Below are 14454 nucleotides of genomic sequence, written 5' to 3'. Positions count from 1 at the left end.
TCACACTCTGTGTCGTCTAGGCCTTTACTACTAAAACAGACATAATATCGGAATTTTCTTTTAATATGTATTCTCCATCATGAGAAAATCACAGAAAACTAATGAATTGTATAAATTTAAACATTGACTAAAAATTAAATTTCAAAGAAAACAAACAAAATTGACTAAATTTTTTTAATAGATAAAGACTAATATATAATTCTTTTAGCCATCTCTAAGTTGTGATTTTTTGAGAAGCTATATCGTTGAAAAGATAATTAAGTTACATCATGTTAGACTTGTTAGTGATGTTATAATAACAATGGCCTTCCATCAACTGCTATACCGATTACTGCGATTAATATGGAAGATAATTTTGTTCATTCAACAAGAAAAGAATATGTGTAACTGACGAAAGTTCTTAGGCTAACAAAAATGTATTATAGTGAACATAGAAATAACAGAATGCTTTTTTACTCGTAAACACATGATCACAAAATTCACAATCAAAGTCGGTTTAGATGTACCGTCCGGTTTAAAGCAAATAAGTTGGGAATGGGTTTTACAAATAAACAAGTGGGCTTTGGCCCGTATCACCTACTATTACAAGGGAACTCAACTCACATTACAATTTACAAGAGTACAAACATCCCACATCGCTCGCCTAGGAAACATAGCTGTTGTATATATAACGTTGAGAGAGCAACGTTGGTCACGACCTTACTTGAACAGGATCTGTTCTATAGGCTCGTACCTCTGTTTCCTTGATTTCTAAGGAGACAGGCCCTTAACCCTGGTTGATGAACCATGACCGTGCGATCAGAGCGTGATTAACGGCCACGATCTGTCCTTGGACGTATCCGGTGCTGTAGAGGATCGTTACTCGGCTCGGTTCTACCTTGTCGGGGTGGTCGCACGGCGGTCTGACAGGTTCCTTTTTTTTTTTTTTTTTTCCCTCACAGTTTCTAATGAACATAAGCTGCTCGACGAAATGACCAAGAGAGGTAGAGAATTTTTCATATCGCGAAATTTCTTTTGTAGTTCATTCAGTGTTTGATTTTTAGCCACTGACACTTGAAACTGTAATACTTATTTAAAGAATAAATAGTTTGAATATTAGATACCAAAGTTGTAAAGATCATGCTAGCAACTTGAATTTAACGTTACTAACAATGATAACAACCATACTCGTGAATATTTTCCATGACTGATTGGAATTGGACGTAAAAGCTATAATAACCCAAATTATAAGTTTTTTTTAGCGCGCGGTTAATTCTTATAGCTACTTCACTTGTGAGTTGGAGCAGCTCCATTGATGCGAGAACATTCACTTTTAAGATGAGGGAAGAACGGATTTAGCGGAAATATGGTTTGGCCAACATTTCGCATCCATAGCCGAAAACGTCTTCCAGCACATTGGTCCAACATTATCAAACTTTCCTGTGAAAACTGATTTGTAGATTTCTTTTATGCAACCTTCAGTGCTGACGAGCGATGACAAACATTGTGTAAGATCGATCTGTAAACCAGGGATGATTACGATACGAGCATATCGAACATGGGAATGGAATTCATTCCTCTCATTATAGCTCCGGTCGACATGGCTGATACATAAAAAATATTATTGGGTTTAGTCCGAACGGGCTTTAAAGCCCAGATCATCCCATCAAATAACTAGTTGCTTACTAATTTGCTATAGTATCCCACATCGGTCTCAAGACTCGGGAACTGTAAGTAAACTGTAGTATAAATAAAGACGGAAGAGCTGGTTTTAAAGACTCACGGAGCCGTGCAGTGAAGACAAAGCGAACTATTCTTTCGCCTTTTACTAAAGAATACCGTGTCTTCTCTGTGCTAAGCGGCATACGCATATTTTTGGAAAGGGTTTGTTTACAAATAAACCCTCCATCAAATCTTCAGTTTTAAAAATTATACAGTAGTGGTCGGAAAAAAAGCAGAGGTGTTTGTTACCAACACTTGTTGTTTCAGACTCTCATCTGAGACAGTCTTCTGCTATGTGTAAGAAACATAAAAGAAGCCTTATAAGAGTTTTAAATAATAAATGAAAGCTGTGAGATTAAGTCATAAGACTTGAATTTCTATATTATTGTCGAATTGAAAACCTAGAACAAAGCAACCAACCATCATTTTTTTGGAATTGGGAAAATTCTTGAATAGTTAAAACTATAAGCTTATAAAAGGCCTAAAGCCTTATATTGTGAATTATGGTCTCGATAGCTACTTCACTTGTGTGTAGTATCGGCTGTATTGATGCGAGAACATTCATTTTTTGAGAAGAGGAGGGAAGAACGGATTTAGCGGAAAGATTTGTGGCCAACACTTTGAATCTACATCCGAAAGCGGCGCCTTGCAACACAATGGTCCAACATTACCAAACTTTCTTGTGAAAACTGATTTGTAGATTTCAGTTACGCAACCTTCAACGTTGACAAGTGATGACAAGCATTTTGTTAGATCCACCGAAGAGCCAGGGATAACCGGGAATTGTGGTGTCGTGTGAGCGGGTGCTGCTGCGCTGATGCGAAAGCAAACATCCTTGAGAAGAGGAGGGAATACTGGATTAATGGAAACATTTTTGGCCAACATTTTGCATCCACTTCCGTAAACGCCTTGCAGCATGTTGGTCCAACGTTTATAAACTTACCGGTTAAAGCAGATTTTAAGATTTCGATATTGCAACCTTGAATGTTGAAGAGCGATGACCAATATTTTGTGAGATCAATTGGAGAACCAGGAATGGTAGGAAATCGAGGAGTCACGAGTACTTTGGATTACGGTGGCTATGTTCTCTGTTTTTTCTTTTCTCTTGCTTTTTGTTATATAGAGAAAAGAAGATTGTTTGGTGTATCAGAATATAACACTATTTATAGCGTAACATTATTGAATACAATAAGTATAGGAAGAGTTACAGTTTATAAAGTCATCTGTTGTTACAATTTTTTCACAACCTTTCAAATAAAAACATTGAACGAACTGTTACACTTAACGATATAGAAATAACATTAAGTTGGTGATGTTTAAGTTTTAGCAATGAACTCAAATATATTAGTAACTAGATTAAAACCCGTACTTGAGCACGGGTTGAAATTCATTTTATTTATATTATATATTTTATATAAAATATAATTTATGTTATTTTTTTTTTAAAGTTTTTTTTGGATAAAACATTATGCAATAAAATCATATGCTAAATATGAAGGTTTGAAAAAAAACATATATTTTGTAAGTTTTATATTGTTAATGATTCTAGATAAGTACCCGTGCTATAACACTGGTTAAATTTTATTTCGTAATCTATCTTATAACCCACTACTTAACTTGTAACCAATAAATATATCAATTTCGTAATCTATCTTTGGTTAACGTTGTGGTCTATCGATAAAATATGTAGAAAATAAATTTGTAATATTGTGTTTAAAGATCTTTGGAAACAACGTGATATATGACTAAAATCTTCCAAAAATACAGTTTGGAATATCCATGATTTTATTTGTTACCATTAATATATCAATTATCAATTTGGTATATCCCAAATATTTAGGTGTAACTATTAATATTAATATATGGATTAATCTATAACCTATTTATAACCTATTTGTAACTATTTATTAAAAACTACAAAACTATGTTATTTATTTCCCTTTCATTAATATTAATATATGGATTAATCTATATCCTATCTATAACCTATTTGTCACCATTTGTAATCATTTATTATTTCCCTTTTGTTAAAAAGGGGATTTTCAATTAATGTTTATATATTTACATACATTTTAACGGATGTGATCATGTTAAGAGTATTTTTGGTGACTTTTAACTTTAAAGCTCCCCTAAAATAGTTCCGTGGGTCGATGAGAAACAATAAAGTTAAAGAGCTGATGAATATGTCAAAATACGTCAAAACAATAAAGTAAAGAACCATTGATTACTGTTAGCAGAGTATAATCTATGGCTTGTTTTATAAATTAAGGTCAATGTGGTGGGACGAGATCAACTTACATTTTGTACGTCTTTGGTTACTTCAACATTGCTCCATATTGACAATTCATTCCATAGCATAATTTGTTGAACTCTCCGGTTTAGACTTAGATGAAATCTCCGGTTTAAGGAACCCGCCTCTCTATATCTTTTGTTTAGTTGCTTTCTCCTACGTCACAGATCAATAAATTGTTGATGGGCTTTACATATAAACAAGCGACGGCCCATATTCTGCTGAAAAAGACCCATGATAGATGTTTTTACTTACCTAGTGGACATCTCAGATCCCACATCGGTCTTAAAACTCAGAAACAGTGAGATAACTATAGTATAAATAAAGACCTACGAGCTGAATTTATAGATTCACGGAGCCGTGCAGTGAAGACAAAGCGAACTATTCTTTCGCCTTTTACTAAAGAATACCGTGTCTTCTCTGCATTTTAGCGGCATACGCCTATTTTTGGAAAGGTTTATTTAACAAAATAAACCTCCATCAAACCAGTTTAAAATTATTCTAACACTGTTTTCTAGCCAGTGCGTACTATGTAGTAGTCGAACAATTAGAAGAAAATGAGATGATTATTAAAGTTAGGTCAACATTATGCTACTACGGTAGGCAATGGTCAACTCATTTTGAAAAATTGCATCCGGAAGGGTATAAATTGTAGATTTCCATTAGCACCACCTCAGAAGGAAGGAAGCTATCATAATGAGCGGCCATGGAGTCACGGAGAGACGTCCTAATTAGGCTAGTCCTTCTAGGTTTCATCAGTGATCATCCAAGAAAAGGAATAACTGTTTTGAATATAAACATTGATTGGGAGTTGAATGATTGTTTTACTTGTTCTAACAGGTTTTGTTTTCACTCTTTCTGGTTGTGCATGTAATATAAGGTTGTGAAGATGGCTTCGTTTACCGCATGTCATGCTCATAAGCAAATATTAAGAACACGAATATATCGCAAATTATATTAATTTCTTCACTAATTTTGGATGTTAAATTAGGGATGGGCTTTTGACAAAAAAAGATTAAGGATGGGCTTTGCATATATAATTACGTGGGCCTTCAACCAATTATCACTACTATCAGTATCCATGCACGCTCTTTAGCTTTTAATACGATCCTTTAAATTTTGTCCCACATCGCTATTATGAAGAGCAAAGTTTCGGTATATATAACGGAGACTGAGCGTCCGTGGTCACGACCTTACTTGAACAGGATCTGTCTTCGGACGCATCCGGTGCTGTAGAGGATCGTTACTCGGCTCGGTTCTACCTTGCCGGGGTGGTCGCACGGCGGTCTGACAGGTTCCTTTTTTTGCGTGTCTAGATGAACATAATAAACTACACATGTCCGTGAGAGAGATGTTACCATATATATGATCCCATAGGTTAATTGCAAAGCAAGAAACTTCGTCACTCTCGGATCAACTCACCCGTCACGACCTCCACCTCTAACAGATGAATCCAAAGGTTGATTGCATAGCAAGAAAGTGAAACAAAGATATCTAGTAAGATTTAGTTACAAATAAAATCCCATCAAATCTTCCGTTTACAATTTTCATTATCTTTTAATCCTATATTATTTACGAATTGTCGGAACAAATACTCTTTGTTAAATGTTGCTGAAGATGTCTTCAAGATTATAAAGGGGGCAGAAGCTATAGCTATTTCAAGATTCAAGATTATCCCTCATTGAGATCAGTGCAAACGAAAAGTCCAGAATTAAAAAGATAATAAAGATGCCATTAGGCCGAACTTGAATTTATTTGTTAATATTGTAGATAACAAAACGTAGAATAACCAATACTGGTTAGAAGAAAGAAACTCTTCTTGAATATTGGAAGTAGAAAGCTATCATAAGCCTAATTTAATGCATTCTTGATAAAAAAAAAACCATAGCTACTTCATTACTTGTGTGTAGGAGCAGCTGCTTGGATGCGAGAGCAACTACCTTTGAGAAGAGGAGGGAAGAACGGATTTAGAGGAAACATATGTGGCCAACACTTTGAATCTACATCAGAAAACGCTTTGCAACACTTAGGTCTAACATTACCAAACTTTCTTGTGAATACCGATTTGAATATCTCAGCCACACAACCTTCGACACTAGAGAGTGATGACCAGCATTTTGTGATATCAACCGAAGAACCAGGAAGAGAAAATCCAGGAACAATAGAGATTTTGGATGTTGCAAGTGCGGGAGCAGCTGCGCTGATGCGAGAGCAACCATCCTTAAGAAGAGGAGGGAAGAAAGGATTCAATGGAAACATTTTTGGCCAACACTTTGCATCGATTTCGGTAAATGCCTTGCAGCATGTCCGTCCAACATTTTCAAACTTGCCGGTAAAAGCAGATTTGAAGATTTCAACTTCGCAACCTTGAATTTTGAGGAGCGACGACCAACACTTTGTGAGATCAATTGGGGAGCCAGGAGGAATAAAGCCTGAAAGGCTAAGGAGTTGAGCTAGCCCCGGCTTCACTAAAGTAGTGGCACACAAAGTACTCACAACTAGAATCGTGGAGAGAAGAGCTTTGATCTTACCTTCCATGGTGACTATTGTTTCTTTTTTATATTTTCTGTAGAGGAGAATGATTTGCTTGATTGAGATGGTTTGGTGATCCGAAGAAACAAACAATTTATAGAGTAACTCAAGCCAAACTTAATTATACGGTAAATTTATTACGAGAGTTACATTTTCATATTCGTTGACTAGCTCGGTCGTTATATATGACAAACTTTGAATTAAAAACATGGAACTGAATACACACTTTCACAAACTGATATCAGTAACTCAAGTTGTAGGCTTTTAAACAATTAATCCAAAATAAATATATATATATACGTGGATTATTTTTTATTTTCTAACAGCAAAGTAAAGTGGACTTATTTGTTTCGTCATAGATAGAACTATAGAAGTAGCCAAGCAAGACACAACTACCGGATAAAAGTACCAATTCTATTCATACAAAAACGAAAAACCAAATGAAAAGCTGTAAGATTCATATACTCGCGATCGGTTTATGCCAACCATTTGAAACATCAAACATATCATGGAAGTGTTACACAAATAAAATAACTCAAGTGTTACACTTAACACATCCTTTCTATTTTTCTCCAGCGTGGTATGGTATAAATCAAATCATTAATGGACTTTATTTTAATTTAATAGGCCTAGGTTTCTTTGGTTAAATTAGCCCGTTCTTGTTTTTCTTATTATTAGTGTTTGGATCCCACATCGAGAAGCTGACGAAGAAACTGAGTTATTTTTATATGTTCACAAAGCAACAATGGTCACGACTTTACTTGAACAGGATCTATCGTATAGGCCGTACCTCTGTTTCCTTGATTTCTAATGAGACAGGCCCTTAACCCTGGTTGATGAACAATGACTGTGCGACCAGAGCGTGATTGACGGCCATGATCTGTCTTCGGATGCATCTGGTGCTGTAGAGGATCGTTACTCGGCTCGGTTCTACCTTTCCGGGGTGGTCACACGGCGGTCTGATAGGTTCCTTTTTTTTTTTTTTTTGTTAAGATTCCTTTACTAATTTGTTTTTTCTTTGTAGCCGTCATTATATCAATTTAATTCAGTATATGTACGTTTCTATCACCCAGAAGTTTGCATATTTTTTCCAAAAGCCATGTACATAACATAGCCATCGGCCCTAGCTTACTAAGAAATATCATGTGAGTACTTTCGTATTAATATATTCTTGTGATCTTATAATTTGCCTCTAGCTTTTCTTATTTCATGGTCTCATAGACCGATGTATTGGAGATTCCAAGTTGCATTAAAGTTCATTTCACTCCGCAACAAATCCGGTTCACATCATGTTGCCCCATTCGGTTGGCCCGCCAAAAAGACAAATCCAAAAATTTATTACAGTTCATATTGGACCAAATATCAAATATATAGTAAATTAAAAAAAAATTGGACCATTTATATATATATATATATATCAATTTTCACATGCATGTTCTAATTTCTAAACTCTAAAGTTTAAGCTCTTCTGGATGATATATATTTAGGTTGCAAGAGCTAAGTCTCATCAACCATATAGAAATTATAACATTAGTCTCATATATATACTTGGGGTTCTTTTAATATAAACTCACTTTCGTTAAAACACAACACTTTTGAGAAAATTCAACAAAAAGTGACTTTTAAATACCAAAGAAATTATTGAAAAGCATAGTCTCTTTTTCACACTTCATTGTTTGAATAGCTAAACCGTAAAAAGTTAGGTCCAAAGCAAGAACATTACAATGATGGACAATTTTCAGAAAGTATTTCAAAAGAAGTGAAGAACATTATTATAATCGCACACTAGCTACCAAAGTCCATGGGGTCATTTTTTATAAGTAGTTTTTTTTTTATGAACCAAAAAGCATACTGTAATATAACAAATACAATCGATATATAAATTAATAAACTAGTATGTCGCATTGTTTTCATTTCTCCTTTTATCCAACTTCTGAGAGCTAGAGGTCCCTACGCTTTTGAGAATTGAAAATTTTATAACAGAAGAGGCTAAAATTTAAAATGATTTTTAGAGCTATATTCAGAAAGCTTTTTTTTTCATAAAACTTCGAAGGGGTATTTCCAAAGGAAAATCTTAAAATTATAGAGTATGGATCCTCCAAGATGCATGCTAAGATCCATTACTTTTTGAATATACGAATCATATCTCTTCTACTTAGTTTTCCATCTTATTACAATCTCTAGGCTAACAGAGTTATAAAAGAAAACTTTCTTACAAATGTTATTGTGAATTCTAAAGAAATTTGGATGCATACACGAGTTGCTCTATCTTTCCTTAGCGTAAAAGGAACGGCTACATAAAGACACAAAAAGCACACCCCCATGAAATGATTGAGATGCTTCCACGGTTTTTTTTCCTTCTTTTTCTCTCTATTTTTTTAATATTTCCTCCCTATGAAAAAAGCCAATTATAGATTCCTCATGTCTTCCATGACATTAACACATTTTAGACAATATTTCTAGTCTAAATATTTATCCAATTTATTTATATAATATTATCCAATCGTTTTTAAAAATGTGAAAAGCTGCTTTTGTGGAAGGAAAAAATCTAAGCTTTTCATAGGATGAAACCTTTTAAAGCAATTTGGAGGCGTTGATTCTTGTATACTTCGATTAATTTTATAGTATATGGTTTTAATAATACGTGGGGTTGTCTCATGTAAATACTACAAATCGAGCAAAAACTTATAAACGTTCTAGGTTCCGACAAAAGGATCTTCGGACTCATGGTTCATTCACATATACCGTAAGACTCGTTCTCTTTCTTTGTATATTCATGTGAATATACTTTACATAAAACTTCTTGACCAAAATGTTTTGTTAAACTATTTTCTTCTGTATATCATTTTTACCCCATATTAGTATATACATCTAAGTGTAATTTTATTTTAATAATCTAAGTGTTAAATTAAAATATTTAATCCTACAATTGTGCTTTGTTTAAAATATATAGTGATTTAACTAACAAAATTAATTATCGATATCGATTTTAGTCTACACATCTCAGGTCTTAAATTATATGGAATCGGTTTCATCCCATGACATTTTGTCTTCTAACTTCGCATGATCTATCTCACAAAACTTACCATGCACAATCTCACAAAACACTAATCATTTGAAATTAAAGAGAATTAAGCTTTTGCTTTTCTAGTCATTTCAAAGTCTCACGATGTGTTAACTTTATTAATAATTTGGTACGTGTTTGCCCTAACAAATCAAGCATGTACACTAATATAAGTAACTAAAACGTTCACGCAAATATATTCATAAAGAAAGAAAAAAACGACAGCAAGAAAACAAAAGTCCATTTATCAGCTAATCCAACGGTCAATATTTTCACACCTTCGCAAGCAAACAACTAAGTCAAAAAAGCATTACTAAAGACCACCAAGATAATTGCGGTTAAGTAGTGCTTATAGCTTTCTTCTTCCACTCTTTATTAACCCCTTCGCCTTCTCTCCTTCTTCTCTGCCATCATCATCCCTCTTTCTCTCTCTCCAAATGTCTCAAATCTCCGTTACTTCTCCAAAACATTGCGCCAAGAAAGGAGGGCTTAACATCAACAACCGTCACAAGAAACTTTTTTTTACATTCTCAACTTTCTTTAGCGGCCTCCTCCTCATCATCTTACTCGTTTGGCTCATCCTCCACCCCGAGAAACCCGAGTTCTCCCTCACGGAAGCCAATATATACAGCCTCAATCTCTCCTCTTCCTCCACTCATCTCCTCAACTCTTCAATCCAACTCACTCTCTTCTCCAAAAACCCTAACAAAAAAGTCGGGATCTACTACGACAAGCTACTTGTATACGCAGCCTATAGAGGACAACAAATCACCTCAGAGGCTTCTCTACCGCCTTTTTACCAATCCCATGATGAAATCAATCTCTTGACAGCGTTTCTTCAAGGTACTGACCTACCCGTTGCTCAGTCCTTTGGTTATCAAATCGGTCATGATCGCACAACTGGTAGAGTAATCATTGGTTTGAAGATGGACGGGAAGTTACGGTGGAAGATTGGTACATGGGTCTCGGGCGCATACCGGTTTAATGTAAATTGTCTAGCAATTGTGGCTTTTGGACAGAACATGACCACTCCTCCATTAGCTTCACTACAAGGGACTCGTTGCTCAACAACTATATGAAATATATAGATCATAATCAACCATATATATGCACTCTAGCTTCTTTGACTTATGCGTAAAACTATGTATGTTGATGGTGTTTTTTTATTTTATTTGTGTGCTGGTAATTAGTACTTTTTGTAAAGCTACATTGAATTGTCTATATAGAATTATATAGATGTAAAATAACAAAAACAGAGCATATCCTTGGTTCAAAGCAGAGGAGCTTTGAATTTTTCTATAGTTTCACCTGATTATTTTAACCATTTTTACTCTTGAGCTAGACGCATAAAGATTTGAGATTATTGGGGTTATATATATATTGTCTGTGTTTCTTGAAGTCAGATTACTTTTTTTTGGTTCTTACATCTTCACGCTACTTTAGGGAAGTATCAATTAAAAGCCATCTATTTTCCTATTGGAGCTTCTATGTTTTTGAACAGATACGTACGAGGAAGCAGAACAGAAGATTCATTAAGACTCGAATAAAGAATGTCGCAGTTTAGTTGATATAACATATTCTTGCAAGAATAGATTCTTTATGTTCGTTAATTAGTTATTCCTTTTGTTGCGTCAACCTTAACAACAAAACAGTTTATTAAAGTTTTTTCATAAAAAAAAATTCTGAATGAGGTAGAATCTATAAAAAGTAGAGTATTAGATGATATAACTTGTTTCAAACAGAAGCAATGCCATAAAAGTCTACTATAATATCTCACTTAAGCTAATATAAAAGTCAGACGAACTAAACCGTGTTCACTACGAGGATGCATGCCAACAGAACAAGAAGCTCCATGTCTCAGATTAAGATTACGTTTAATACGGATACCAAGGGTAACATACGTAATACCGCTGGTCATACCGGCTGAATTTGGAAAAAATAATAATAATAATTAATTCCATGTTAATCACACACAATTGCTAGAAATTGGTTTAATTGTATTAAAATTTTTTTTCTTTTTTTTCCGCAAATCAAACTTTCATTAAATTCAAAGAAATGTAATTACAAAACATTATACAGAATTATTGTAACACAATTATTACATACACAAATGTATGCGTCATACACTAAGAAAAATACAGCAGAAGGGAGATTGACGATGTTTTCCAAAGAGTAGCCTTACTCGCTAACCGTTCATAAGATCGGTTATTGTCCAACTTCATATTTGATTTTTCTCTGTTATGATTTGCTTGCAGCATCTTGTGGCTGAACTTTATTTTTGCGAACCATAACTGTAAACCCAATACGTCCAAACATAATTCTGGAATATAGACATAATGGCACCAAAGCTTCCGTATCAAAGTCTTTTTGAGATATCTAGATTTTGCAATATTCTTCACAAATAGGTTCAATATAAAAATAATCTCCACCGTACCTTCCTTTGAAGAGATCTTCTTGATAATCTTCAACAAAACTCTAAAACTCAATGGAGACCACAATTCTTTGTTTGACCTCACACTTTGCTCGACACCATCATCAATAACAGCACCCAATAAACGATATATGTGAATAGTCAGAGTCATAATTTTTTGACTTTGCAAATATAAAGGAGATGAAAAAATTATAGATGAAAAAAAAGGAGAAATTAAAATACCAGTACATAAAGACCGGTTGACCTGAGTTTACACAAGAACAAAGATAGTAAATGAATAGCTAATATCATTACTAATAATTACTCGGATTAGAGAGAAAACCAAAAAGAAAAAAAGAGAGAAAACCAAAAAGAAAATAAGAGAAGATTGAGATTAATAACCGTATTGGATTGGTTGGTTATTGGGAACCCTAGCACCATGATGCAATTGTAAATGAGTAGAAGAGGTGAAGGACATTAAGTAATTCTTTTTTTTGGTTATGATTGTCTCTATTTATAAGAACTACTTAAGAATCCTTTCTCGACTCTGATTAGGAGAATACCACTGTTTTATTCAAAAATTTTTTTTATTGATTTCCAAATTCCAATCGCAATAGTTTTAGTTAGATCCCCATTAATCATATATTAGAGATATCCTGTGCTATAAAGTACGAATCAACATTTTTCAAAAATTATAATATAATAATAAAAATTATAGTTGTATTTGTTTTAAAAAATTATTTTGTTTGAGACAATATTTATTTTAAATATTAAAATTGTTTGGTAAATCTACATATTTTTAAAATACTAATTATTTTAATTTGTCTAATGTTATATTGTTTGTTGTATTTGCATTATTATTTTATGAAATATCAAAAGCATTAATTATTATATTCTAATTGTGAGCAAATTTTGAACAAATAAAATTTATTAATTTATCAACCACATAAATTTAGTTTTACCAACTCGTCAATATGAAATATTAAAATACATTTTTTTATAGATTGAGTAATATATCTTCGTTTTTAAAAATTCAAATCACAACATATGCAGAAAAATATACATATTTATTTATCACATGTATTATTTGATAATTCAAAACAATTTGTAAATGAAATAAAATAAATATGATAGGAGAATCATAATTTAAGATGTTAACAAAATTTTCTAAATATAGTTATTATAATAATAATTTAGATACTTAGAAATAAAATATTACTTTTTAAAATTCTGATTGGTTTACAAATTTTTAAAATTAATTAGTAATTTTCGTCTATAATTAATTAGAGAGAAAAAATAGTTTTTTTTAGAAATTAATAATTATTAAAAAAAAATTATTAGTCTAATATTCAAATTGTATTGTTACCCTTATTGAAAATTAAATATTTGCTTTAAGACTAATAACATGCCAATGTAATTTTTTACATTTATAAAATTAGTCTCATAACCAGATGGCTTGTCTAATACTTTTTACAGTTTTTACACTTTTTACACTTATCAATTAATATAGTAGGATAGATTAAGTAGGTTTCATCATGATATACCACAAAGTATTAGACAAGCCATATGGTTATAGATTTTAAAAAGGTCGGTCCAAATACACATTGTGTACACGTGTTAACAATTTCAAGACTTGATCTCTAATTTTCTTTTGTTCATTAAGATACACATTGATCCGAATCTGTTACATTCCCACCTACTTTTTTACTATCCACTCCAATTTAAACACAACCCATGATTTTAATAATTGGAGCACCTTTGTGTTTGTCTATATATAAACAGGTGAAATCTCACAGCTTATTCTAAGGTTATCCAATTACGAACATAGAATAGAAATGAAGAAAAGACTAAGCTTGAAGCAAATTTTGGTGACTCTCTCCAACCTTGGCGTATGTTTCTGCGTAAAACATCTTGATAGTAACAAGATTCAAGTTTCTAACGCAGAGATCAAGAATGGATCTGTATGCCCCGAGGATGATTCAGTGTCTGAAGAGAAGGCTATGGAAGGAACAAGGAGAATCAAAGTGGTGATAACTAGGAAACAACTGGATCGCTTGTTGGCGAAGCAAGTTTCATTGGAGCAGCTGGTTTTGGTGAATCAGAGAACCTCTCTCAGATATTTTGACGAGAGTAAGTGGATCCCAAGGCTTGAATCTGTCAATGAATCACCTGAACTATAAGATTTTGTGTTTTTAGATGTTTTTACATATTTTGCAGCTCATGGTATTGTCATATTTTACTAGAAGATATTTGTACTAGCTTTCTAAAACATAATGTAAGTATCATAAAGTGTTTTTGTAACTTCAGAGTTAATAGACGAACAGAGCAAACACAGGGGAAACAGAACAAGAAGATAAGAGCAAGAACTGGCGAAAACATGTTCTCGGTTTAATCCAATGATCGATGGATGACTTTGTTAGAATTTAATATGATCAAACATAAGAGTAAAACAAAAAT

The 14454-nt window shown here is 33.2% G+C and overlaps 3 protein-coding genes, 4 non-coding genes and 1 pseudogene across 7 annotated transcripts; 6 read left to right on the top strand and 2 right to left on the bottom strand.

The window, feature by feature from the left end:
- Positions 1 to 693: 693 nt before the first annotated feature.
- LOC147949053 (small nucleolar RNA U3) lies at positions 694 to 912 on the top strand. Its single transcript, XR_015585822.1, has one exon. It is a non-coding gene; the product is annotated as a small nucleolar RNA U3 (small nucleolar RNA).
- Positions 913 to 1764: 852 nt separating this feature from the next.
- LOC147949052 (U5 spliceosomal RNA) lies at positions 1765 to 1883 on the top strand. The gene has a single exon (XR_015586491.1). It is a non-coding gene; the product is annotated as a U5 spliceosomal RNA (small nuclear RNA).
- A 173-nt stretch (positions 1884 to 2056) lies between these two features.
- Positions 2057 to 2916, bottom strand: LOC109126919 (uncharacterized; annotated as a pseudogene).
- Positions 2917 to 4347: 1431 nt separating this feature from the next.
- Positions 4348 to 4464, top strand: LOC147949051 (U5 spliceosomal RNA). Its single transcript, XR_015586502.1, has one exon. It is a non-coding gene; the product is annotated as a U5 spliceosomal RNA (small nuclear RNA).
- A 1245-nt stretch (positions 4465 to 5709) lies between these two features.
- On the bottom strand, positions 5710 to 6583 carry LOC104728760 (uncharacterized). The gene has a single exon (XM_010447702.2). It carries the CDS (start codon positions 6527 to 6529, stop codon positions 5888 to 5890), a length of 642 nt encoding a protein of 213 aa, XP_010446004.1. The 5' UTR covers positions 6530 to 6583; the 3' UTR covers positions 5710 to 5887.
- Positions 6584 to 7274: 691 nt separating this feature from the next.
- LOC147949050 (small nucleolar RNA U3) lies at positions 7275 to 7492 on the top strand. The gene has a single exon (XR_015585842.1). It is a non-coding gene; the product is annotated as a small nucleolar RNA U3 (small nucleolar RNA).
- Positions 7493 to 9923: 2431 nt separating this feature from the next.
- Positions 9924 to 10888, top strand: LOC104728753 (NDR1/HIN1-like protein 26). The gene has a single exon (XM_010447697.3). It carries the CDS (start codon positions 10025 to 10027, stop codon positions 10664 to 10666), a length of 642 nt encoding a protein of 213 aa, XP_010445999.1. The 5' UTR covers positions 9924 to 10024; the 3' UTR covers positions 10667 to 10888.
- Positions 10889 to 13794: 2906 nt separating this feature from the next.
- LOC104728743 (uncharacterized) lies at positions 13795 to 14298 on the top strand. Its single transcript, XM_019236043.2, has one exon. It carries the CDS (start codon positions 13833 to 13835, stop codon positions 14175 to 14177), a length of 345 nt encoding a protein of 114 aa, XP_019091588.1. The 5' UTR covers positions 13795 to 13832; the 3' UTR covers positions 14178 to 14298.
- Positions 14299 to 14454: the final 156 nt, after the last annotated feature.

The sequence above is a fragment of the Camelina sativa genome, chromosome 2 (assembly GCF_030686135.1).
Source record: "Camelina sativa cultivar CO46 ecotype springtype chromosome 2, ASM3068613v1".
In the NCBI taxonomy this organism is placed as follows: Eukaryota; Viridiplantae; Streptophyta; class Magnoliopsida; order Brassicales; family Brassicaceae; genus Camelina; species Camelina sativa.
This window is presented reverse-complemented; position numbering and strand designations above follow the sequence as displayed.